Source organism: Vipera ursinii, assembly GCF_947247035.1.
Source record: "Vipera ursinii genome assembly, chromosome: Z".
Classification (NCBI taxonomy): domain Eukaryota; kingdom Metazoa; phylum Chordata; class Lepidosauria; order Squamata; family Viperidae; genus Vipera; species Vipera ursinii.
The window spans coordinates 19,876,607-19,903,746 of NC_139517.1; the positions used below are offsets into that span (position 1 = coordinate 19,876,607).

At 41.9% G+C, this 27,140-nt stretch overlaps 1 protein-coding gene across 1 annotated transcript; it reads right to left on the reverse strand.

Moving 5' to 3' along the window:
• LOC310650005 (uncharacterized protein) lies at positions 1 to 26,950 on the reverse strand. Its single transcript, XM_083378840.1, has 16 exons — positions 26,921 to 26,950; positions 25,063 to 25,107; positions 20,994 to 21,050; positions 20,101 to 20,130; positions 17,250 to 17,294; positions 13,756 to 13,788; positions 12,398 to 12,463; positions 11,307 to 11,354; positions 7,736 to 7,816; positions 7,015 to 7,086; positions 6,540 to 6,558; positions 6,014 to 6,067; positions 4,930 to 4,992; positions 4,277 to 4,360; positions 1,394 to 1,447; positions 1 to 248 (listed from the first exon to the last, which is right to left on the reverse strand). Exons 3-16 carry the CDS (start codon positions 21,039 to 21,041, stop codon positions 223 to 225), a joined length of 723 nt encoding a protein of 240 aa, XP_083234966.1. The 5' UTR covers positions 21,042 to 21,050; positions 25,063 to 25,107; positions 26,921 to 26,950; the 3' UTR covers positions 1 to 222.
• Between the last annotated feature and the right edge of the window lie 190 nt (positions 26,951 to 27,140).

Genomic DNA, 27,140 nt, shown 5'->3' on the forward strand with positions numbered 1-27,140 from the left:
GTTCTTGGAAAATATGGTTGACCAAAGCTTTAAAAACTAACATGCACTGTTTTTCACTCTTTAAAAAATGAAAAATTTCTAATGACAAAATAAAACATAGAGAAAGAAAAAGACACAGTCATTTATATTGGGGACGCAGTTGTTGGTCTTTAAACTTAGCACCAAAGATTGCTGAAAATGTTAGATCTTGCTGTTAGAAGTTCTGCAGAGCAATATTGTATTTCAGCATTTTCCAGAAGAACAGCGGCCTAGGAAAGAGTGAAGACAAGGGCACCATTATTTTATTTTCCAGCTTTGCCATTTACAGAGACTGACTGCAGGACAGCATGAGATGATTTTGGAAATGTCAGTCCTATTCCTCACATAATTAGCTAGGAATCCACTTCTCCAACATTCATAATTATTCACCTTCCTTGCGTATATGGTATTCCAATAACCCAGTACAGTTTTTTTAAACAAAATAAAATACTTAAAAGCACAAATATAGTATTGTTTTAAACAGTAATAATATATTTATCATTACTTCCTTGAGTGATGCTGAAATATATAACTAATTTCTGTTAGCAATTCCTAATACTTTTCACCTAAGCTGAGATCCCAGACCCTTCAGGAAAGACAGTGATTGGCTTAAGATAATGGTGATGACCTATAAAGCCCTAAATGGCGAGGGTCCGGGATATCTGAGGGAACACCTGCTGCCGGCATCAAGCTCCCTTCGTCCAGTGCGCTCCCACAGGGAGGGTCTTCTCAGGGTACCGCCGGTAAGAGATTGCAGGCGGATAACACCCAGGGGGAGGGCCTTCTCAGTGGGTGCGCCTGCCCTTTGGAACCAGCTGCCAGTGGAGCTTAGGACTGACCCCGACCTCCGTTCATTCCGCCGGGACCTGAAGACCTGGCTCTTCGAGCTCTCTGGCCCAGGCTGAGAATTTTAATTTTAATTTTAACTGGGGTTTTTATTTGTTCAGGGATTGATATAATTTTTTTTAATTGTTTTTAACTTTTGTATTTTTCATTTTAATCACCCTGTAAACCGCCCTGAGTCCTTCGGGAAAGGGCGGTATATAAATATAATAAAAATAAAATAAAATAAATAAATAATATACTGGTTTTGTTTGTTTTAACCATGGTTTGTTGATCACAACAGCTAGCTTCACACATCATGTTTTGCAAATCACAATAGCTAGTTTCACCCACAAGATAAATAAATCACATTATAACTTAGGAACCTAGCGAAGATTTAAATAATAACTTTTGATGATTGTGTGGAGCTTTTAATTTTACATAATGCCTAGAAATGCAGACAGAATGCATGTTTTGGCTGATGGTGGGTACGAAGGTGAACAGAAAATCAACATAATAGGAGATATATGTATTTCATCTTCTTAAATCTTACCTCTATAGCCATTTCCCAGGTATCCATTCATTCCGTACTTTGATTCCTTCCCTCCTAACCCAAAAGAAAAAAAAATTCCAAAAGATTTAACTCTGGACAATGAATTTTTCTTCTGTTCCTCTTACATCATATTCTTGATTATTAATACTTCTTTATAATCCTAAGAAGTTTACTGTTTAATAAATAATATGAACAAGTGTTAGACTTTCATATCTGTGTGCAAACTGCAGCACTCCAAAAGATGAATACAAACAACTTAATCATACTTTCCCAACATCTATCTAATCATAACATAAACACGTCCTGGAAGCATTGTTTTTCTATCACATCTCTATAAAGTTGGCTTCATCTCAATCCCCAACCCATGGGTGAAATAAACTGAAGCCGTCTTTAGCTGTAACGGGGTTAAAGTGATATTTTCTGTTTCTATCCAAGGGTAGCCTCAAAGTATACCAAATATATTGCGCTCTGGTAATAATTCCCATTGCAATAAGTCAGAGGACTGATGGTCCTCTTGGAACAGCAGCATGATTGGGATTCATAGGATGCAGAATAGTTTTCTATCATGGATGGGTGGAAATTTAAAGCAGCTGTTTGCTGAGGCATTTTTTTCCCATTTCTCTTTTGTGTGGAATGATGAGGGGATTTTGTTGCTGCAGGTTGGTCTTTCTTCTATCCCACAAGCAAATCTGTTCATGCTGCCTGTCAGCAGGCATTATTAAGAATGCATTTCCCTTCCCAACAACTATATATCTGTAGCACGGTATATCCATAGATGCAGTACAGATGCTGGAGGAAATGGCTGATGTGCTATCTTTTCACAATATGGTCTTCAGCGCAATAGAAATGAGATGGGGAGTTCTAGGGCCTATAGTAACTTGGGGTAGGGCCCTGATTGGCTCATGCATTCCAAGGTTTGAATCTATGGAGACAATTTGCACAGCCAGATTCAAAGCAATATGGTGGGAATGCAGAATGGAAACTGCTATTTAGAAATGCCGTAAATACCCTGTTATACATATAAATTTTGGGTTCAATTGTGGCTGTAAGTCGAGGACTACCTGTTATACAGGTAGACTTCGACTTATGGCCACAATTGAGCCGAACATTTTCATTGCTAAGCAAGACAGATGTTAAGTGAGTTTTTGCCTCATTTAACAACCTTTCTTGCTACAGTTGTTAAACTAGTAACACAGTTGCTTTTATATGCTTTTTAAAAGGTGGGCTGTACATCAAAAAATATGAATGAGAAATGAAATGCAAATACAGTTGAGGAGACTATGCTAATAGCATTAACAACAAAAATGAAATTTTCTTCTGATGAAAGTGTAGCTTAATTTTGATGATCTCTGCAGTCCAAGGCATGGTTGCTTTGTTGTGCTAAGGGCAGGGCCAAGTCACTGTGATTCCTGAAATCATATTTTTCTTCAGTTAAAAATTATATTTGAAAGAAAAAAGGATACATATAGCCAGTGCTTTTTTTTGTAAAAGAAAAAGGTGCCGGAACTCACACATGTCATACAACCCGTCTTGCCTACCCTACAAGGTTCCATCCAAAAAAGGTGCTGGAACTCCGTTCTCAGCGTTCTATGAGAAAAAAAGCCCTGCATATAGCAATTAAAACTATTTAAAACTGCTTGCAAGGTGCAATAGTATCATCTTGTAAAGGTAGCATAATAGTAGGAAAACCTTCAGAAAGCTGGATTTGCCTTCTAAAATAAGCCCAGGAAGTCTGCAGAGATTGGCTCATATTTTGCAACACACAAGATGTAAATAGGTTTCAATATTCTGGCCATCTAGATCTCCCAATGACATGCTAAGTACATTTTCAAATCTTTCCCAGTCACAGAAGTGTGAAGTGCTTTTAATGGTAGCTTGTCTACCATCAGATCAGGGTCCTATCACTCATGCTTTGGCAACATCCAGGTTAGCTGATGGTGAAGTGCTCTTTGTAGGGCTGTACTTGAAAGTGTGTTTGGATATCGATTATTTCTGAACTATGCTCCTACACTTTTAAGGGGGGAAGAGGCAAATAAGAGCACTGTGCTCTGATTTTCATTGTTTCACTGGTTATTTAGTTGGTCGCTGATGGGTAGAAGGATTTATTTATTATGCTTGAATTTGTAGGGTTTTTTTTTTTAAAAAAATTATTCCATCTTTATTACTTTATAAGTAACTCAGGGAGGTGAACATAATATATACAATACTCCTTCCTCTTCCTACATTTCCCCACAACCATAATACTGTGAAGTGAGTTGGGCTAAGAGAGAGAGTGACTGGCCAAAGGCACCTAGCCGTCTTTCATGCCTAAATCCAGATTAAAACTCAGTCTCCTGATTTCTAGCCTGATACCTTAACCACTACTAGATCATACTGATTCTCACATAAGCCTTACCTGAACTCAGGTAAGCAGAGAGGTCTGAAACGCAGAAGGTTGCTATATAAAACAAGCCTTCTCAACAATAGTCCTTAGATTAGGAAGTACCACTGAGTAAACATACAGTATGCTTCACTTAAAACTTTAAGTGACAAACACTTGCTTTCTCCAAAGGGTATTCCTACTGATCGCCATAAAGCTTCCTTTATTTCATTACACTAAAACTTTTAAAGAACAATGCTTTGTTTAATACTAGCTTATTGATTATTATGAATTCATTTTTTAATTAAATTGCCCAGTGGTTCCTACTTTAAGCAGTTAGATATAAAAATGTTAAAAAATACAGTCCTTAAGGATCTTATATCGAAAGACTGCAGAATTACCCAGATGCACAGTTTGAAAAATAATTGCTCATTCCAAAAATCTGGAAATTATTTCAGGCAAGTTTTAGGCTATTAGCAAATGAGTAAAAAAACATGGGAAAACAAAACGGTGGTGCCACTTACGATATCCTCCTAGTGGCTGTCCAGGGCCTAGCAGACTACCAAATCCTCCTGGGGCTTGCCCTGCACCAATGGGGGCATATCCACCTGCCAGATTAAAAAAAAGAGGCAAGATAATCTTCAATGGTACTATGAACCTTCCCTCCCCAGTGACCCTTAACTTAGCTCAGCCAGTGCTCTTTTTATATCCATGTCCTGATGAGATACTGATGTGCTATTTTGGTTCTTATTATCACTCTGATTGGCTACTGAAATGTCCGTATTGATAATGGTGAGGATATTTGCTGACTGGCTGATGAACAGCTAATGGCATCTCACCTAAAATACAGGGACTTTTCTAGGATCCATTGATCAAAGCTGTTTTGATCAAATAAATACACCCATCTAAAATGGGGTGGGTAGTGCAAAAAAAAAAAAAGGTCTATTGCCCTTCATGGTTCTGTGTTGACTTTAGCAGAGTTAGTGTTAAAATCAGCATAAGATTGTTTGAATCATAGGCTAGAGTGAGATAAAGCTAGTATCATGTGACAAAGGGACAAGCTTAAGATTAAGACTGTCAGAACACCCTAATGCTAATTACATAACCAGTAGGAGGATGAAGAGTAAGAGTCTTTTCTGTGGAGGAGGAGGGGGTGAAGAGTCACACTTAACCTTACCTGCCCCCAGTCCATTAGTTTGAAGGTCTCTACTGTTCAAATATCCTAGTCCATTTCCGTTGCCTGCCAAGGATGGAAAAATAGAAAGGGGGAAACGTACAAGATAGGAAATCACATCAAATGCCCTGACACTATGCTCCCTTCCTGGAAATTTTGATCCTTGGAATGGGAATCTAGGAAGTATTGTTGACCATTACTTGCCAATAATGACCTTCAATTATCCATATAGATCCTATGTTTTCCATCTAAAATAGGATATCCAGTATCCAGTTCAGGCAATACAGAATATTTCCATATATAATACAAGACTTAAGGAGCAGTGAACAGACTGTCCTCTTTGAATGGTCCAGTTGTGCTGTCAACAGCAGCTAGTCATCGAAAGATATAACACAATTATCTGCAAAGGGGAAGATTTATGTAGACATAAAATTCTCTCTCTCTCTCTCTCTCTCTCTCTCTCTGTGTGTGTGTGTGTGTGTTTATTTCTGATTTTCAAAATCTGCATGGGAGTGGAATGGAATGGCAATTTGCAGTTCTTTTGGATGGGAGAATTTATTTCGTCTGAGAGAAAATAGCCATTTTGCTATTTAAATTGTATTTTAACAAATGTGATGTCAAAAGTTACACGTCTGGTGTTTGAGGCAGATACATCCTATCAGCTATGGGTTCAATCTGACTGAATAAACTCATCCACTTTGGCTTGCAAATCAGGATTTATAGCAAGTGTGGTGATTGCAGTTTATTAGAGAAAGCGTAATTGAATTGTATCTTAGTATAATACATCATACATGTAAAGCAGAATAATTTCTTTCTTTTTTTTCTGGGCTTGTTTCGACAGGCTAACCTAACAGCTCCTGAGAATTTGAGAATGTTGCCCTGGGATATGAAAGAAAAGAAAGAGGCAGAGTAAGATGGTGCTGCTTTATTACATCAATCATATGCTAAGTAAGTGTTTTCTAACTTGTTCAGTCACACACTGAGACTCTCAGGAAGACGTGAATAATGAATACTTTTGCCTTTTCAGGATGAACTGTTTGTTAAATTCCCATTTCTATCCTAACTGGTAGGAAGTTCAATTTCTTACCATCCAATCCTATTGCCTGGGCAGGCTGGGGTTCATATCCTACTTGTGGCCCACCTTGGTGAAAGAGACCAAAAAGCAAGAAAGTGAATTTTTAAAACAACAGATACGAGAATCGTTTATATTGCACAGGACTCTCCAGATGTAATCTAGGGATTTTGAGGTTGGTGTCATATCTACAAGGGTTCCTTGCAACATAGTAGACTTGGCCTGCAGCATTATCTTTCTACTAAGTAGGAAGAGGAGCTTTTTCCTTCCAAAGCTCATAGTGGCAAGGAGTAATCATATAGCCTGATCCCAGAGCAGGGGTAGGCAACCTTGGCTCTTTTATGACTCAGGAATTCTGGGAGTTGAAGTCCACAAGTCATAAAGGAGCCGAGGTTGCCTAACCCTGTCCTAGAGTGAAGGAGATAGGGGCTGCAATACAGTCTCCAAACTTTGGGGGACATAGGAAGCCATCTGCTGATGTCACCAAAAGGGCTGTTCTTTCTTCGGTATGTTTTCCCTTTTTCTTTTTTTTTTAACATACCAGTTGACAGAAGAAGCCCCTGAGGGGCAAATTACTCCTATTTCAGAGGGTCTTTAACACCACCACCCCCTTTTCAGATTGTCATCTGGAGGGTAATTCATGTGTTTTGGAGGAATTTAAAGAGCAGTTCACCTCCTAAAACCTACTGTTCCCATTCCCTTATTTAATTATGGAAAATAAAACACACACACAAAGAAGAAAAGAAAAATGAAGTGATTGTAGGGAGAGACGTTGGGGTGTGTGTGAGACATGTGGCCCTGATCACTTTTGTACTAACCAATTTTACTGGTATAGAAAAGGAAGTTGCTGTGTCCCACTATGTCATATTGAAAGCATTAGACCATAAGTTGATCCAGGTGTCTGAAACAAAATGTAAACCAAGGGCAGGAGATGCATCAAAGATAATTTAGAACTCTGGAAAACAATTGCAAAACAACCAGAGGAGTGCAGGAAAAGAGTTCCATAATAGCCTTACCAAATGGTCCTGCTTTACCCTCAACTCCAAGACCAGCAGGTTGAGCACCGTATGGCAGCTGGCTGGGGTCTCCTAGAAGAAGGAGATGTGCAAGAGATCTTCAGTGCAAGAGATGTGATTTACAAAGAAATGAATGTCCTGCACCAGGCAGTCTACTCCTGAACTTCAGTTTACAGTAGCTTTCTAAGAAGACAACTCTTTCATGCATTTCCTAGGAATGCCACTCTATTATTGTTGTCTTTGACCAGAAGAGAAATTCAATTGGTATAACCCAGGGGTCTTCAAACTTGGCCCTTTTACGACTTGTGGACTTCAGCTCCCAGAATTCCTCAGCCAGGCATGCTGGCTGAGGAATTCTGGGATTTGAAGTCCACAAGTCATAAAAGGGCCAAGTTTGAAGACCCCTAGTATAACCCTTTTCGCCCTTATGTGTTGGACCTCTTCCCCATATGGATGATAAAAGTATAACTCTACTCGCCTAGGACATTTTTGGAATAATCATTTCAGTTCTTAGAAGCATTACCTAGTTAGAAAGGTATCTCTTTGCCTATAAATCTTCTAATCTGTTTACAGATAGAACACCTTTCTAACAAGTCTAAAAATTGGGATCTTTAAAAAGACTAAATTTAATGCTATGTTAAATTTAAATATATGTTATTTTTCTGTTCTTATATAGTGTAAAAATAATCCCAGTACAATTCATTCTGCTCTACACACACACCATATCTGCCAGCACCATAATCTCCCAGGCTGGTAGCTTCTGCTTGCTGTGGTTGTCCTCTGTATGGAAGTTGTCCAGCCCCTATAATAGAGACGGCAGTCAGAGAAGAGTAACTGGAACAGAGACAAGCCCAGTTCCTCTGTAGCCATCTTCCCACATCTTAAGACAAATCTACATTACACCTTTAATTTAAATTAAACGGAATAGGCATTCCCTCTCTCCAGGAATCTGAAGCTCTAGGACAGCTGTCCCCAATGTGGCACTTTGCTAACAAATCAAAACTTCCATCATCCACAGTGGCTTTCTATCCAGTACCTTGGAAGGACACCACTGTTGAGAAGAAGCTTGAGGAGATGTGTGGCTATTCCACAAAAATTTCTCTTTGCCTTCTTCCTTGGGAGGAAGCCATGATGGAAGGGCTTAAAACCAGAATAATGGTCAATGTAGTTCTGCTCAGGCCATTCCAAAATCAGATCTTTGGTGCTCAGAGCTTGCTAAGCACTTGGCAAAGTCCACTTGGCTAACTTCAAGCGGCACAAAGATTGGTTGGATTTGCCAGGGAGTGGTAGAGGAATACTGCTCTTAATTCTGTCATAGCTTGGAGACTCACCTCCATACTTGGTGGAGGCTGCAGCAGCAGCAGCAGCAGCTGGACCACCTAGCTGACCGCCATATGGAATCTGGACACCTGTGAATGAAACCAGCCTAAAGATTGTGTTCACACGACACACTTAAGCCATTATCATAACTATGGTTTGTTCAATTAACCTAATTTTCTGGATTTACATAGCATCCTGGAATTTAAACAAGACACATCAGCTGAATTTGCACAAAAGTGAGGCTAAAATGTGGTTAGCTACCATCTGCAAACATGGCCTACATCTCAGCATTGATTCAATGAATGAAAGCAAATATACGTGTGTCCCAGGATCCAATCTGGGTTGGTCACCGGGACCATAAGACATTTAGTCTTCTGAGCTTTGGACTCATGCTGGAGCCCATCCTTAGGGAAACTTTTCTTTGGCAGGGTGTGTGCTGTTCTGCTTGTGGTATTGAAGCCTGGGAAACAGGCCGCTCAAGCTGCTCGTCAATCAACAGGAGTGCTGATTTACCACCAGCCTATCAAGTACTTAGAGGGTGAGGGCTGGGCAAAACAAGCAAAATGACAGTTTACGACTTAAAAGCCAGCCATCAACACATCCCAATCAACATCTAAAAAGCCACGTACAACAGGCACTATAAACACTACTCACTGACCCAGATTGGATCCTGCATTGATTCAATGATTCAATACCGACTGCGATTAATTTCTTGCAAATATGTATATTTCCTAAAATCTACTTCCTTCAAACTGAAGAAAGTATTCCCTCCCCAACCCTACAGTTGTAAATAGTAGGAGAAACTGGGAACGCTAGTTTTGAGAGTAAAGGTGAATGAGTCCCTGTGGATTTGACTCGGCTAGTGACTGAATACAGGGGGCAGCGCTCATCTCTTGTTTCAAGGGCCACTGAGCCAGCGCTGTACAAAGACATTACTGTGGCCATGTGGCCAGCATGATATCACAGTGCATTGTTACCTTCCCACCAAAGTGGTACCTATTTATCTACTCACATTTGCATGCTTTCAAACTGCTAGGCTGATGGGAGCTGGGGCAAGGACCAGAGCCACCTTGCTGCTTGGGTCTCGAACCTGAGCTGTCAAGCTTTCCAGCTGAAAAGCCCAGGGTCGTAATTGCTGAGCCATCACACCACACTACGGTAATTCTGAGAGTGAAAGAACTAGAACAGGGGTGTCAAACTGCCGGCCCGTGGGCCGGATGCGTCATGCAGAAGCCGCGCCCACCCCATTGCCGGCAATGGCAAAACCGTCCCGATATGTTGCGTGACGTCATGTGACGTCGCGGGTTTGACATGTCTGAACTAGAATAAGGTCTTCTGCATTTTAAAGCCAATATATTTACAGGGAAGGCTTGTTTCAACCTGAGAGCACAGTAGCGATGGGGTAAGAATGCCTTTGACACTAAAAATTCAAATAAATAAAACGTAATAATAATTTTTGATAGGTGGATAAAAATGCCAAATCCAGTCTGAACTGTGTGTGACTGTGTGATGAACCATAATTTATGTCATTTTCTCATCCAAATTTCTCCTTTTGGAGCTACACAATGCCTCATAAAATAAATCAGGGTTATATGGTACTGGGATAATTTCAGACTAGAAATTGGTACAACAAAGACATGGCAGGAAAAGCCTGTCCCCATTGTAGCCCTGGTTAAATTTTGCAGATTGACTGACTGAATTTGCATAACATTTTAAGCCATAGTCTAGTTGATTTAGAGGTAGTTTGACCTCAGCTGCTATATTCTGCAGACCATAGTTTATCGTTTACTCTAAGGGAAAAGCTACAGACATTTGGAATCCATGGTTTGTGGCTTAGCCCAATGTGGTTTATTCAAAAAACATGATTAAAATGAACCATGGCTTAGCACAATGTGTGAAATCAACACATTTGCTCTTGCAAAATGCCGATCCATCTAATTATAAATCTCACTGGAACAGAGAAAGCTTTGCAGCTCAGTAGGTCATCTCTTTTAGCTGAATATTAGATATTCCTGCCTTCTAGATAGGCTGGGATTACAACTGCAAGAATTGCAAGACATCATGGGAAACTGGTATATTATTCGATCCTTTTAATTAATAATATTAATGACTGGGCCTGGGATTCTAACCTTGAGCCATACTCAAAGGAGCATTTGTATTGCCATGAACCTTGAACTTCACTGAAGGGAGATAGCATATTTGTCTGGGTCTCACGTAAATTGCCTTGGACCTTCAACTAATGCTCCTTACAGTTTCACCTGCTCAATTGCTGGCTCCCTAACTGCCACACTTTCTTGGCTGAAGCGCACAATAAGCCAAATAAGCTCTCACACTGAGCTAGAGATCCATGACTGGTAACAAATTCTGTAGCCCACTTCTTTCTTACTCTTCGGTTTCTTTATACTATCTCGGTCCCAAATGAATTTCCCCATCACTACCAATATAGAAGGTCGGCAGTTTGGCAGGTCGAATCCCGAGTGCCGAATAACAGAGTGAGCGCCTGTTACTCGTCCCAGCTTCTGCCAACCTAGCAGTTCGAAAGCACATGAAAAATACAAGTAGAAAAATAGGGACCACTACGGTGGGAAGATAACAGCGTTCCGTGCGCCTTTGGCGTCTAGTCATGCCGGCCACATGACCACGGAGACCTCCTCGGACAAACGCTGGCTCTTCGGCTTTGAAACGGAGATGAGCACCGGCCCCTAGAGTTGGAAATGACTAGCACGCATGTGCGGGGGAACCTTTACCTTTACCAATATAGTGCAGTGGTGGCAGCTGCTGAATTTGAACATGAGTAATCGACATTCAAATATGGCCTTTGTCATCAACTTGACCAGAAGGCTTAAGCAGCTTGCCATCTGGTTAGCCTACACTCCCTTATCAGTTGTTATGTTAAAATGGTTCTCTAAACTCTTTGGAGGAAAGGAGAAAAACAAATGTGAGAAATTAATGCCATCCATCCTCATTCCCACCTGGCTGAGCTCCAACAAGAGGGAATCCATTGGCTCCAGCGCCATAGCCTGAAAAAATAAAAGAAGATGTTATTCGTCTAGCCAGCTAGAAACTCATGGCACCAATCTCGAATTATCTATTGCGTATCTATTGTGTGTTCTAAAGCAGTTGAATTCAGATAAAGAAGACAGCTTTTATTTTTTTTAATACATTTGTCAACAGCGCCACATTCTGGACATACCTATTTATTGCAGCAAGTGATGTGCAACAACATTTTTGGGCTGCTTCATTCATGCAGCTGTCTATGTTTCTGAATTAGTGATGCCAGGGAAAACCAGGAACAGTTTGCATGAAAGAGAAATGCAGCCATGATTTTTATCTGCTTTGTGAAAAACCAGGGTACAGGTAGTCCTTAACTTACAACCATTTGTTTAGTGACTATTCAAAGTTATGATGCTGCTGAAAAAAGTCCAGTCCCCCCTCTTATGACTAGTCCTTGCACTTCTGACTGTCACACCAGCCCAATGTTCACATGATTGCAGCTCGAATGTTTGCCGACTGATTGACATTAATGACTGACTGCAGCATCCTGCAGTCACGATTGCGATTTGCTACCATTTTTGTTGATTTATGGCAAAACTCCACAAAACAACTGTGGTATTTGCTTAACGATCCTGGGTTCACTTAATGTGAAATGATGATCCACTGAAAAATGGTTGTAAAAATGAGTCTATCTTGACTTATGGCCACAATGACTTACAATGGAAATTCTGGACGTTGGTTGACGACTACCTCAAGTATCCCAAGACAAGATGGCAGAAATGGAAACAAAGAGGAAAATGAAAGGGCAATTTGTACATAACAGTGTGTCCAAAGAAGCTGCTTTATAACAAATTTATGGCTCCTTACCTCAATACTAGTCACTCTGACCCACCTACCAGGTGTTCCTTGACTAGAAGTTGGCACGTGTTGAATTTTTACATACAAGTCCATGAGTACATTATCATTAGTGTACCATTAGTACAACTCTATGAAGAGGCTTACTTGCACAATACCTACATGTGCCTCTTTCTGAAACAATCCAGTCTGACAATATGTGTAGCTTTCTTACCATTGCCATATCCATTCTGCATCCCATTGCTTGGGAAACTTCCAGCTCCAACACCACCCATATATCCTGTGGAAGAAAATACACAGTAAAAACCAGGACACAAGTACACACACACACACACACACACACACAAATACAAATACTTTTCCTCTTTTTCCTTATCTTTTGCTTAAAGCTCAGCTAGCAGGGCTGACATGGAAAACTGGAAGTAATTACTTCTGAATATGTGTAAAGTATCTTTCCTGTTCACAAAAGGAGACATCAGGGAAAAAGAATAGCTAAAAGATTCATTTTAAAAAGAAAATTGGGCCTAAAAATCTCCCTTTGGAGAGATAAACTTTAGAAAACTCCCAGTGACTCTATATCCACATTTTGCAGCTAAATCCCCTGTGGATTAATTCCTAGGTTATCAAGCTGTGTTCAGAAATGAGCCCTGTTTGTAACTTGCTCAGGGTAATCAGAAGCTAAGAATGTTTTGAATGCTTTCCTTCATAATCTTCTCTGATCCTTGCCTTGTTGCCACCTTTGTTCTTCATTTCCCTGGCACTAGTAACAATGGGAAGATCAAAACAAGGAGAAGACTTGGCTTGCCAAAAGCTTGCTGAGACCAAAGATGCAATATGTAATGTCCGATGAACTGGAAAAGTGCAAACACATGGCAGCCTACAAGATAAAAATACAACCCTGAGGAAAGGCTGAGGCTACAATATGGGTCTCATGGAACGGCTGTGAACTCGAAGAGCATGTGGGTTTCCTGCCAAATCGTAATGAAGTGCAATAATGAAGTTGCTGTGAACCATTGGCAAGAGGTTAGGATGATACATCAGTGCCTTGCCAAAGTCCATAACTGCAGAGCTTTCTTAAAGAAAACCATTCAGCAAAGAGGGGGGGGGGGAATGCAGTGGCTGCTATCTATTTACCTTGTTTAAATAATAATACATAATAAGGGGCAATAAGCTGACTTTGTAAAAATGCCGCTTGGGGCCCCCCCGAAAGCCCTAATAAGCAGGCCTATGCATAGAATGAAGGCTATTGCTAAGCACATTGATTTCTGCTTCTTAGATTGTAAGCCGCCCTGAGTCTTCGGAGATTTTTTTTAAAAAAACTTTCCCAGCTGGCTTTTGACAAGCAAAATCAATGGGAGAAGATGGATTCACTTAATGACCATGTAATTCATTTCATTGCAGTGATCCACTTAACAACCATAGCAAAAAAAAAGGCAGTAAATCCGATGGGGCTCACTTGATAACCACCTTGCTTAGCAAGGGGAATTCTGGTCTCAGTCGCAATCCCAAATAGCCTGTAGATCTTTCAGGTGTCCCAAAAGAAACCCATTGGGGAAGCTGAGATCCTATTACCTGCTTTGGAAGGCTTGCCTCTTGCTCCAAGACCTGTGGGATGACAGAGTAAGAAGTCAGACGCTATATATTCTGCAGATGAAGCTTTTTGGATAATACATGCATACTGTGTCTGGCATTGTTCATCCTTTTTTTTTAGTAATGTGGGGAAAAGGGTCTATTGTTTTTACAGAAACTGCAGAAGACATGCTAGCCTGTGGAAAAGAATACAGTACATTGGATGTATTTTATTCTCATGAGCCATGCTGAAGCTTGAGAATTGTATCTAGGTAGGTCTCTGATACTCTGAAAACCGGTATATTAACAACAACAACAACAACAACAACAACAACAACAACAATAATAATAATAATAATAATAATAATAATAATAATAATAATAATAATAATAATAATACACATCAGCTTCCTTCCATGTAGATATACTTCCTTCCATGTAGATGCAGTTTCATTGAGGACGATACGCTGAATACGGCTGGTCAGCCAGCTACAAATCCATCTGGTGGTGATGCTGTCCAGTCTCTTCTTAAAAACTTCCAGTGTTGGAGCATTCACCGCTTCTGGAGGCAGGTTGCTCCACTGGTTAATTGTTCTAACTGTCAGGAAGTTTCTCCTTAGTTCTAGGTTGCTTCTCTCCTTGACTAGTTTCCATCCGTTGCTTCTTGTCTTGCCTTCAGGTGCTTTGGAGAATAGCTTGACCCCCTCTTCTTTGTGGCAGACCCTGAGATATTGAAACACTACTATCATGTTACCCCTCACCCTTCTCTTCATTAAACTACACATACACAATTCCAGCAACCGTTTCTTATATGTTTTAGCCTCCAGTCCCCTAATCATCTTTGTTGCTCTTCTCTGTACTCTATCTAGAGTCTCAACATCTTTTTTACATCTTGGTCACCAAAACTGGATGCAGTATTCCAAGTGTGGCCTTACCAAGGCATTGTAAAGTGGTATTAACACTTCACGTGATCTTGATTCTATACCTCTGTTATTGCAGCCTAGCACTGTGTTGGCTTTTTTGGCAGCTGCAGCACACTGCTGGCTCATATTTAAGTGACTGTCCACTAGGACTCGAAGATCCCTCTCACAGTCACTACTATTGAGCAAGGTACCACCTATACCCGTGGTGGCGAACCTATGGCATGCGTGCCACAGGTGGCACGCAGAGCCCTCCTTGTGGGCACGCCTGCCATTGCCCCAGTCCTAGGCCTTCAGCTGGATTTTATAAAACCTTTTTGCTTTAGGCCTCTGCCGCCGTGTGCAAAAAAAAAGAAGGTTCAATCAATCAATCAATTTCAACTTCTCATGGGGAAAAAAAGATCTCGCAAAGTTGGAATTGATTGATTGAACTTTTTAGTCCCACCCAGTCTGCCATTACCACCACAGCCACGCCCACCCAATGGGCCACACCCACCCAATGGGCCACACCCACTCAATGGGTCACGCCCACCCAGCACCCAACGATTCATAAGTGGGTTTTGGGTTGCAGTTTGGGCACTCGGTCTCTAAAAGGTTTGCCATCACTGACCTATACCAGCGTTTCCCAACCTTAGGAACTTGAAGATGCGTGGACTTCAACTCCCAGAATTAGCTGGCTGGGGAATTCTGGGAGTTGAAGTCCACGCATCTTCAAGTTCCTAAGGTTGGGAAACGCTGACCTATACTATACCTGTGCATTTGTTTTTTCGTGCCTAAATGTAGAACCTTACTTTTTTCACCGTTAAATTTCATTTTGTTAGATAGCACCCAGTGTTGAAGTCTGTCCAGATCCTCCTGTTTCTTAAGCCTATCTTCTGGAGTATTGGCTATTCCTGCCAGCTTGGTGTCATCTGCAAATTTGATGAGTTCCCCATCTATTCCCTCATCCAAATCGTTGATGAAGATGTTGAAGTGCACTGGGCCCAGAACAGAGCCCTGGGGCACCCCACTATATACTTCCTTCCATGTAGATGCAGTTTCATTGAGGACGATACGCTGAATACGGCTGGTCAGCCAGCTACAAATCCATCTGGTGGTGATGCTGTCTAACCCACATTTTTCTATCTTAACCAGAATTTACTGATATGATAGTAACTTTAGAGACAACCCACCAGGAACTAACAACCATAAAAGGTAATTCTGTAAATAAGGGTGGGGGGGTGGTAATAGAATTAGGGAGGTGGGAGATGTAATCAGAGGCAGAGATAATGTATTCACTTTGGAAGCTTTGGATAAGCTGTGTGGACAGGATTACAGTATGATTACTAAGCCAATGAAGAAGAGATGAGAGGTAAATTTGTAATGGCAATGGAGAATATAAATATTGAAGATTTAAGGTGTGTCCACTGTGTGTTTGCATGCACAAGGAGCACCCTCTTTGCAAAGTAGTACAAATAAATTACCATTATTTTCTCTTGGAAGTTTTGGCTGGTGATTGTTTATTTCAACTAGACAGCGAATCCCGCAGTAACAAGCTGAAATCCTAAACAATGACATTCTGAGCAACTTAATTTTGTTGTGAGTTACACAATGACAATAAAGATATTATATTCTATTCACACTAATAACAGTCACATTATTATAGTCACACACACACACACACACACACATTCCAAAGGAAGAAGCTGAGAGCATGCTTTGCATAAGAAAAACACTTAAAAAAGAATCTGCCATAATAAATAGAAATAATTGGGCTAATCAGCCTGACTGCTGCCAAGATTTATGTGTGAAAACTAAAGTAGTCAAATGGACCCAACAGGAGCTATCAGTTAAATAAACAGTCTAAGATCTCACATAAAAGGAAAGAAAAACCAGCAAACTAATCATTACAAGACTCAATCCCCAAGAATCTTAAAATGAAAGAGGCACCCAACTGCTTCCAGAAAGTCCACACAGGAAAAAGAAGGGTTGTTTTTAACCAAGAAATGCAATCAAATCACCTGGTGGGCCTCTCAGCTTGTAAAAAAAGCATACTTGGAGCAAGATGTGTTTTTCACTGAAATGTTAAGAAGAAAAAAAATGTAAAAGTGCCTGGTTAGTCCAAAGTCAACTTCAGTTTAAGCTAGAAACTATTTATGGAGTACTGCATGTGGTTTGCTGCCTTATCTGAGGTTTGGGCTCTTTTAATCTAAGGTTGTTGGCTATGATTGTTTAGTTTTATTGTATAGATCACTCAACTAATCTGAAATTTTACTTTAATAGTGGTTAAATATGACAGTTTTGAAAATGCTAAGGTGTTAAATTGTCACAATCAACTTTACATTTGTTTTAATTCAGGTGGATTTATTAGAGTATGAAAGATGCTTCTTCTGGTAACTTGTACCTTGTTCTAATGTTACCATACATTATTCTGCAAAAATTTCCCATGTAAAATCTGTATTTTCTAATGTGCATGTATTGTTCCTTTTTTTAAATTTCCCTTAAAAAAATAAACCAACATTTTAGAAAAGAGATGCCTCTTCAGCTGGGAAGAAGAGTCATAAAATCAAGAAAAAATATCCAAGTGAGAATTCTTACCTCCCAAGGGGAGACCAGAATGGGGGTAACCAACACCTCTGAAGCCTGGAAAGCAAAGATGCATCATGAGCTATATCCTAGTTTGGACACTGATCATTTGTTTTTAAACTAATTTAAATTAACAGTGGTCATATTTCATTTCTAGGTGAACAATGCACTTTTAGATAATCATGTCAAAACAACTTTCCCTAATCTGATACCCTCTTGATATTCTTATAGGCTAGAACATCATAAGAGCCCTGGGTGGGCTGTGAAAGTTATGCTGGCCCAATGTTAAAGACTTCAGTTGACTTCCCAAATTCATAGCCAGTATCAGTCTATGCTAAGTTTGTTCAAAGTCAAACAAATTTCTGATTTTTTTAAATGGCAGACATTAGAAGCATTCACTTAAGACAACCTGTTTGGTCAAAATATTCTACAACTGTCCCTCAAATCATTGGAAAATAGTTTCTGATGTGTCTCTGTAATTAATCAAACATAGTTTGTGTTCACTAGTCTTTACTTAGCACCTAATTCTACAAAATGATTTATAGGAGGGATATGAACAGTTCTCCAAAACACAGATCAGGTGGTTTCCTTCCCATATCTATAAACAATGATGGGATTCAGCTGGTTCACACCACTTTGGCAGAACTGGTAGCTAATTTTTTGTTGCCCAGGCACAGAATGGACTTCCAGAAGCGGCATCCACACAGAGAACCGGTTGTTCACGTATTTGAATCCCATCACTGTCTATAAAGATGGGCAGATGTCTATATTAAGGCCATATCATATCTTCATGTCACATCAGAAGTACTATTATAATCAAATGTATCAGCAAATATTCCATGGCTGGTCTGTCCTACCATTAGACAAACCAACTGAGGCAGCTGGCTCCTACTCTTGGCATGGAATATCATAAAACTCAAGCAAATCCTTGATTTTGAAGATAATTTCTTAAAAGGCCAACCATTTCTCATCTTTGTGCAGGCAAATGTATATTAATTTTTCTTGGTCTTATCTTATTCATGTGTCCATACCCAGATGTAGTTTCGCTGTCTAGGTTTTCTTTTCTTTTTCTTTTTAGATTTGGAATATTTTCAAAATGTTTCGTTCGGCCATCATCAGGGGAAAAGTACGTATAAATTCTTAAAATGTATATTTTCCATCATCAAAGGTCTAGAGAACGCTGTTGCTCTTTCGACAGTCTGCTTAGTTTGCAGAGTCCAACTGATAACTGTTCCTCCTCTACAACCAGCCCTTTCTCTGAATGGGCCTGTTGTCATGATGATTCACTTTGCTTTTTCCAATTCACTTTCCTTTCCATCTGCTTTAACTTTTCTTTTTCCATTGGATCATGTCAAGTCTGGAGACACAGCCTTTCTAATTTGTGCGTACAGTCCAAACATTTGGGGGGGCACAAAAATCCATAAATAATAATGCAAAAAGAGTTGGGCTCAATAAACTACAGGTGATCCTCAACTTAAGACCGCAACTGAGTCCAAACTTTTTGTGGTTAAGTGAGAAATCTGTTAAGTGAGTTTGCTCCATTTCACGGCTTTTCTCGCCACATGTGTTAAGTGAATCACCGCAGTTCTTAAATGAGTAACATGGTTGTTAAGTGAATCTGCTTTCCCTATTGACTTTGCTTATCAGAAGGTTGCAAAAGGGGATGACATGACTCTGGGGCACTGTGACCCTCATAAATCTGAGTCAGTTGTCAAGCATCCGAATGTAAATCACGTGATCCTGGGATGCTGCAACGGTCATAACTGTGAAAAGTGGTCATAAGTCCCTTTTTTTTAGTGCCGCTGTAACTTTGAATGGTTACTAAATGAACTATTGTAAGGTGAGGACTACCTGTAGTTCATTTTTCACTACTGATTTCTCCTATGGGAGAAATCCTCACTTGCTAACAGCATGGAAAGGTCATTTTGTGCTAAAGCTGCCAATAGCCAAAGGGATTTCTACGGGTTTTGTCTCACGGGCATTTAACTACAACACAAACACATTGGGAGGACATCTTTTTCCTACTTTAACCTCTTGCAACAAGTGAGACAAGCTTAAGTCATTCCGGTCTTAAAGTAGAATTTTCTCTCCTTATCCGGAGAGCATCTAAAAATAGTCTTAAGTAAGGTATAGAGAATTTGTTACATTTCATCACTCATTATCTAGAAGAGAAATCAGTTGATTTCAGTAACTGGAAACAAAGCCATTTGAAGCAGGACAGGAATCAACAGTGGAGTTGCAAATACGTGCATGTAATCCTCTGTTGACTCAAGGATAAGCGTAGAGGACTTCAACCCAGTGGTCAGGATCCTTCAAAAACCAAATCCTTATCCCTCAACCTTCCCATGGAATTGAGTTCAACATTTCCCAATGCTGAGTTTTAAACAGGTGTGTGTAGAATGGGCCATCACAGAACATTGTGACCTTGACTGCTTTAGATGTTCCAAAAGTGATGCAATGTGTGTAATGGTGTGTGGGAATGATGTTAGGAGGGGTGGGGGAGAGGTGCTGCCTAGGGCGATCAGACAAGAGAAGGCATAGCCTGCAGCTGCATAATGGACAGAGAAAGAAGCCCAGAAAGGAAACTCAGTAACTTCTCAGTCTGTAAAAGGGGTGAGAGATTTCTACTTTCAGACTTGCAAGATTCTGTTAATAAAGTAATAAACTCTAACCCTTGCAATCAAGTAAAATTAGCTCATCTGGTCCTATTTCCCCATCTGGTCTACCTGGGGAGACTAACAGTGTGAAATGTTCAGAATAGGCCTTTTTTACGTTGGACTTCTGAACGTGGAGAACTCTGAATGTCTATTTTGAACGTGGAACATCCCATGCATTGAAACTGAACAAGAGAAGCACATCATACCAGTTCCATATCCAGCTGGCATTCTGTAACCTGCGGAGAAAGATTCAGACAGAGATGCATTAGATAGTAAGATCAATCACTTCAGGGAAAAAATGGAAAAGAGGCATTACTATTAAAGTCTTATAGTAATATTTATTCACATATATGCAAACCTGTGGCCTCAGGGCCACAAGCTACTCCAGGTTTGTTGTTCCAAGCTCCTTCCTAAGTTGTCACAAAAGGAAACAATGATTAAATAAATGGGTAGTAATCGCCTAGCCCTGTTCCCCTTTTTTTGCCTGAAGCCACTGAAAAGGCAGTGGAGGTCCTCAGCTCCAAAGAGACTGTGCATCTCTGCTAAATCTTTAAATCCTGTAATGACAAATATCTGGTTAAGAACATGATCGTTAAGGGGCACATTGGTCTAGCAGTTAAGGCACTGGGCTTGTTGACTGGAAGGTCAGAGTTCAAGATGTGGTGGGGTGAGCTCCTGTCCTTGCCCCAGTTCCTGCCAACCTAGCAGTTTGAAAGCATGCAAATAGATAAATAGGTACCACTTCACTGGGAAGGTAACAGCATTCTGTGCGCTTCAGCATTTAGTCATGCTGGCCAGATGATCACAAAAGCATCTTCAGATGACACCTTTTCAACCATCCTGGAGTAGGTATGCTCAGAGTTGGGTGCATTACACTGAGTAAAAGAAATCAACTGCTCTGTCTATATTGAGTAGGTGTTATAGTCTCTGATGCATTTGTTGTTGTTGTTAGCTGCGAAGTCGTGTCTGACCCATCGCGACCCTATGGACAACGTTCCTCCAGGCCTTCCTGCCTGATGCATATTTAGCACAAAAATTGTCAGTGTAGGATTTTGTACTGACAGATTGGAATCCAGCTATCAACAAAGGCATTGCTCACCTGGCTTCCCTGGTTTGCTCCCAAAACCTCGTGCAGCCCCAAATCCATTTTGAACACCTGCAAGGAAAGAGACAAGGAAAGTTAATATTTGTGTATGACTGTGGGCAGACTTACCTGTAAGGTAATTTCCCTCAAACCATAAATTTTGTTTAGTATTGGCAAAGCAGAGGAGTCCAAATTTTGCATCAGTTCTTTCAAACTAGAGTAGATGTGATGAGTGCATAGGCAGAGAAACAGAACGGGCTTATCAATCACTGTTACTGTGCTGGTCTAGAAATCCTACCCAGGTTGCTAGTGAGATCAAAGTATTGAATGAGAGAGAACATTTACAAGTCCCTCTTTAACGGGTGGAAAAATGGGATGAAAAAAATATGAAACTCTTACTTTAAAATCAAGAGGTCCACCTTGTGAACTTCTTGGTAGGTGTGTGCAAAATGTTCTTTGGAGGTTTGGAGATTGCAATGGGCTGTTTGGCATAGTCTATGAATGGCTTGACCTTTTCAACCCAATCTGAGCGTTTCAGGCATTCTGGAAATGGTTTGTCCCCAAACAGCCATTCTTAGGTTACTCAGAACCCTCAGAATGAATCAAAATGGAAAAATTCTAGGTTCAAACTTTATCTGGGGGAAAATTTGGCACACCCGAGTGCTGGAAATGCCTGCATTCAGTCTAAATACCAAGGTGGACTAGACTTACTGGCTTCTGCAGGGAGGGTCAAAATCTGCAAAGTAGAGGGTGCTGTATAACAAAAGCAGCTCCTCTCCTTTTACACATGTGTAGATATGTACAAAAGGAGCAAGGCTTTATGCATAGTGGCTGGATGATCTGGGAGGGGGTTCTCCGTCCATCACCCCTCTGTCATGGTCAGACCACTACCTCCTGAGGCTAGTTTTCCGTCATGCCATCCCCCGCCGCTGGGCGGCGGAGCCGACCAGGTGGTTCCGCCCCAGGCGCCTAATGGACCCAGATCGGTTCCAGAGGGCGCTTGGGCCTATACCTATCACCCTTACCCACAGCCCAGTCGATGCCCTGGTGGAGGCCTGGGAAACGGCAGCCACCAGGGCACTCGACTGCGTTGTACCCATGCGACCTCTGACCCGACGCAGATCCCGTTGGGCCCCATGGTTCTCTGTGGAGCTCCGGGAGATGAAGCGTCGAAGACGAGGTCTAGAGAGCGGTTGGAGATCCAGCCGATCCGAATCCGACCGATTGCAGTTAAGAACCTTTATAAGGTCTTATCTTGCGGCGATAAGGACGGCGAAGTCTAACTACTTTGCCGCCCTTGTCGCGTCCGCAGATAATCGCCCGGCCGCCCTGTTTAGGGTGACTCGCTCCCTCCTTAACCAGGAGGTGAGAGAGGATCCCATGCAGGGACGAGCCGAGGAGTTTAGTCATCATCTGGCGGACAAAATCGCTCGGATCCGGACCGGCTTGGACTCTGACTGGGCAGAGTCTAATGTGGAGGAATCAGGCGGTCTTGAGCACGTTATCTGGAATGAGTTCGACCCTGTTTCCCCTGATGATGTGGACAGGATCATGGGGAGACTGAGCACCACCACCTGTTTGTTGGATCCGTGCCCCTCCTGGCTAGCTTATGCGGCTCGGGAAGGAACACGAGGCTGGTTCCATGCAGTAATAACTGCTTCCTTGAAGGAGGGTGTCTTTCCTGCCGCCTTGAAGGAGGCGGTGGTGAGACCCCTTCTCAAGAAGCCTGCTTTGGACCCGGCTGTTTTAAACAACTACCGTCCAGTCTCCAACCTTCGCTTTCTGGCGAAGGTTGTTGAGAGTGTGGTGGCGCATCAGCTCCCTCTGTTCCTGGAGGAAACTGATTATCTGGACCCGTACCAATCGGGCTTCAGGCCCGGACACAGCACGGAGACGGCATTGGTCGCGCTGGTGAATGATCTCTGGAGGGCTAGGGACAGGGGTTGCTCCTCTGTCCTGGTCCTATTAGATCTCTCAGCGGCGTTCGATACCATCGACCATGGTATCTTACTGCGGCGTCTCAGGGGGCTGGGAGTGGGAGGCACCGTTTTACGGTGGTTCTCCTCCTACCTCCAGGGCCGCTCGCAGTCGGTGTTGACAGGAGGGCAGAGATCCGCCCCGAGGTCTCTCATTTGTGGAGTCCCTCAGGGGTCGGTTCTCTCGCCTCTCCTGTTCAACATCTATATGAAGCCGCTGGGCGAGATCATTCGTGGTTTTGGGGTGGGGTATCATCAGTACGCTGATGATACCCAACTCTTTCTTTCCACCCCGAACCAACCCAGTGATGCCCTCTCCGTGATGTCCCGATGCCTGGAGGCGGTTCAGGTCTGGATGGGGAGAAACAGGCTTCGTCTCAATCCCGCCAAGACTGAGTGGCTGTGCATATCGGCATCTCGGGTTAACCAAGTTACTCCATCCTTAATGATGGGGGGTGAGGTGTTACCCCCCGTCGATAGGGCTCGCAACTTGGGCGTCCTCCTGGATTCACGGCTCAATTTTGAAGATCACATAGGAGCCGTGACCAGGGGGGCTTTTGCCCAGGTTCGCCTGGTGCGGCAGTTGCGTCCCTATCTGGACCGAGACGCCCTACGCACAGTTACTCATGCGCTTGTGACCTCCCGTTTGGACTACTGTAACGCTCTCTACATGGGGCTGCCCTTGAAGACCACTCGGAGGCTTCAACTGGTGCAGAATGCGGCCGCGCGAGTTGTAATGGGGGCTTCCCGATACTCCCATGTAACACCTCTACTCCGTGAGCTGCATTGGCTTCCGGTTGCCCTCCGGGTGAAATTCAAGGTGCTGGTTATCACCTATAAAGCCCTACATGGCCTGGGTCCGGGATATCTGAGGGAACACCTGCTGCCAGCATCAAACGCCCTTCGCCCAGTGCGCTCCCACAGGGAGGGTCTGCTCAGGGTCCCGCCGGTAAGAGACTGCCGGCGGGTGACACCCAGGGATAGGGCCTTCTCGGTGGGAGCGCCTGCCCTCTGGAACCAGCTGCCAGTGGAGCTGAGAACTGCCCCCGACCTTCGATCATTCCGCCGGGGCCTGAAGACCTGGCTCTTCGAGCTCTCGGGCCCAGACTGAGGAGGAATTTTTAATTTGGGGTTCTTTTTAACTGACTACAGGGTTAATTTAATATTTTTTAATTTGGTTCTTAATTTTTGTATTTTGGATTTTTAATTCCCTGTAAACCGCCCTGAGTCCTCAGGGAATAGGGCGGTATATAAATATAACTAAATAAATAAATAAAATAAATAGCACCATACCCGCCATCTTGAATATTAGTGTATTGCTTACTACTTAACATCAGTAGAACATATTCTGAAAGCTTTATAACTACAGTAATACATAAACATCTCTCTGCAAATAACTAACATGTACAGGTAGCCCTTGACTTACCACCAGTTGCTTAATAACTGTTTGAAGTTACAATAGACCCCCTCCCCCAATATAAAGTACTTATGACCCAGTTCTGAATTCCCAGCTGGTTTATGTGACCAAATGTTGGATGCTTGGCAACTGGCCTGCATTTTTAGCTATCGGCAGTGTTCTGGGGTTACATGACCATGTTTTATGCTGTTTTTGTTCAAAACAAGCATTTACTTCTGGTTTTTGGCAAAAACAGCCCACAGTGAACAATGGGTTCACTTTATGACAGTTGCATTTGCTTAACAACCACTGCGGGGGGGGGGGGGGGGGGAAGGTCATAAAATGGGTCTGGTCATCTGGTAACCTGCTTTACAATTGTCACAACTGTAATGGGCAGGCTCCATTACAATTGTAGTGTAAATTGAGGAATACTTGTATCCAGGCACATCAGGAAAATGAAGCATTTTCCATCACCCTTTTTGTTTTCTGCTTCTTTGATGTTTGTCATACATTCAAGAGTCGACTCTGTCCACAAATTCCTTTTTCTCTATGTCACCGTATGTATGGGTGGCTTCAGTCCTTTCAGGTTTTTTAGAAGGCAAATACAAGTGTTTCTGTTCCAGTCAAACTCGAGCCCACAAAATACAAAAAGGAAAAAAGCATAAAAGTGTTATGCTTCTTAGATTTATTTCACTTATCTGGCTAAACTTACCTAGTCCTGCAGAAAGCCCTTGGGCCCCAAAGGCAGAATATTTTCCTATGATGATAAAAGACAAAAATGGACAATGTAAACAGAAGGATAATTACAGGTTAGTCTGCTCTATACATTATGACCGATATTGCATTTTAACTTTTACCATATGCTAAATATAATATGAACCAGGAAAAAAAACTCCTAGGTTTGCACCTCCTCATCTGTGACACCCACTGGTTCTACAGATCAGTTAAAAACTACATCTTGTTTTAATTTAAAGTGCTGTTATGGAGATAATTTGAGAGAGGTCACCGTGCTTAATCTTTTCAACTTCTTAAAGGTAAAATGGAATGGAATGGAATGGAATGGAATGGAAGGGAAGGGAAGGGAAGGGAAGGGAAGGGAAGAGAAGAGAAGAGAAGAGAAGAGAAGAGAAGAGAAGAGAAGAGAAGAGAAGAGAAGAGAAGAGAAGAGAATTCTTTATTGGCCAGGTGTAATTGGTGAGTGCCTGTTACTCGTCCCAGCTTCTGCCAACCTAGCAGTTCGAAAGCACGTAAAAATGCAAGTAGAAAAATAGGGACCACTATGGTGGGAAGGTAACAGCGTTCCGTGCGCCTTTGGCGTCTAGTCATGCCGGCCACATGACCACGGAGACGTCCTCGGACAAGCGCTGGCTCTTCGGCTTTGAAACGGAGATGAGCACTGGCCCCTAGAGTCGGAAACGACTAGCACGCATGTGCGGGGGAACCTTTACCTTTAATTGTACATACAAGGAATTTGTCTCCGGTGTATAAGCTCTCAGTGTACATACAAACCACAAAGTGATAAATCAGAGATCATAAATTGTAAAGATACAATAATCAATTATCATTGATATAAGAGAGCCAGTTTGAGGCAGGGGTTAAAGACACTGAGCTAGAAACTGGGAGACCAAGAATTCTAGTCTTGCATTAGGCACAAAAACAGCTCTCTCTATCTTTTGGCCCTAGGAAGAAGGCAAGGGCAAATCATTTCCAAAAATGCTAAAATGGCAGGGGTTAAAGTAAGAATTATGGGATTTATAAGGGGGGAGATGGGAGAGAGAAAGAGAGAGAGAGAGAGAGACAGACAGACAGACAGACAGACAGAGACAGACAGACAGACAGACAGAGACAGAGACAGAGACAGAGAGACACAGAACACAAATAGTTGTGGTTAAAAGATCATCACGCGTCACTGAAATCAAAAGGTATTTACCATGTCCTCTTTACATCTATGTTCCTTTCCTCTAGATGAACCTTGTCCTAAACACATTTCAGAGCAACATAAAACCTACAGTTGCAGTTCCCTAATATTCCAGAGGCAAAATATCTTTGATACTACATCAAAGATATTGCATAATAACGGATAAAAGAGACAGGAGGCAGATAATAATTTCATTTTAGTCCTCTTTTGAAATGCAGGTACTCCTTGACTTACAGCCTCAACTGAGCCCAAAACTGATGTTGCTAAATGAGACATTTATTGAGTTTTGCTCCATTTGATGACCTTTCTTGCCACAGATGTCAAGTGAATCACTGCAATTGTTAATTTAGTAATACCGGCTGTTAAGTGAATCTGGTTTCCCCATTGACTTTGCTTGTCAGAAAGTTGCAAAATGTGGTCACATGACCCTGGGACAGTGCAACCCTCATAAATATGAGTCAGTTGCCAAGTGTCTGAATTTTGATCACGCGTCCGTGAGGATGCTACAACTGTCGTAAGAGTGAAAAACAGTCATAAGTCACTTTTTTCCAGTGTTGTTGTAACTTTGAATCGTCACTAAATGAACTGTTGCAAGTTGAGGACGACCTGTAAAGGAACCTCTTCCCCAGCTTGCCATTGCTACCCAACCTACCAGCTTTAGCTCCAGCTGGTCCCATTCCAGCTCCTGGCTGTATGGCTCCTGCACCTGAAAGATAGGAAGGGAACAAGCAAAGCTGAAGTCAGGGACATCCATAGGTCAAAAATGTCAGGATGCCAGCTGCAACTCCATGACTGAACCTCCATCACTTTTTTATATGCATCTTGTGCAGAATTCATATAAATGTGTGTGTGTGAGAATGTTTCAATCTTGC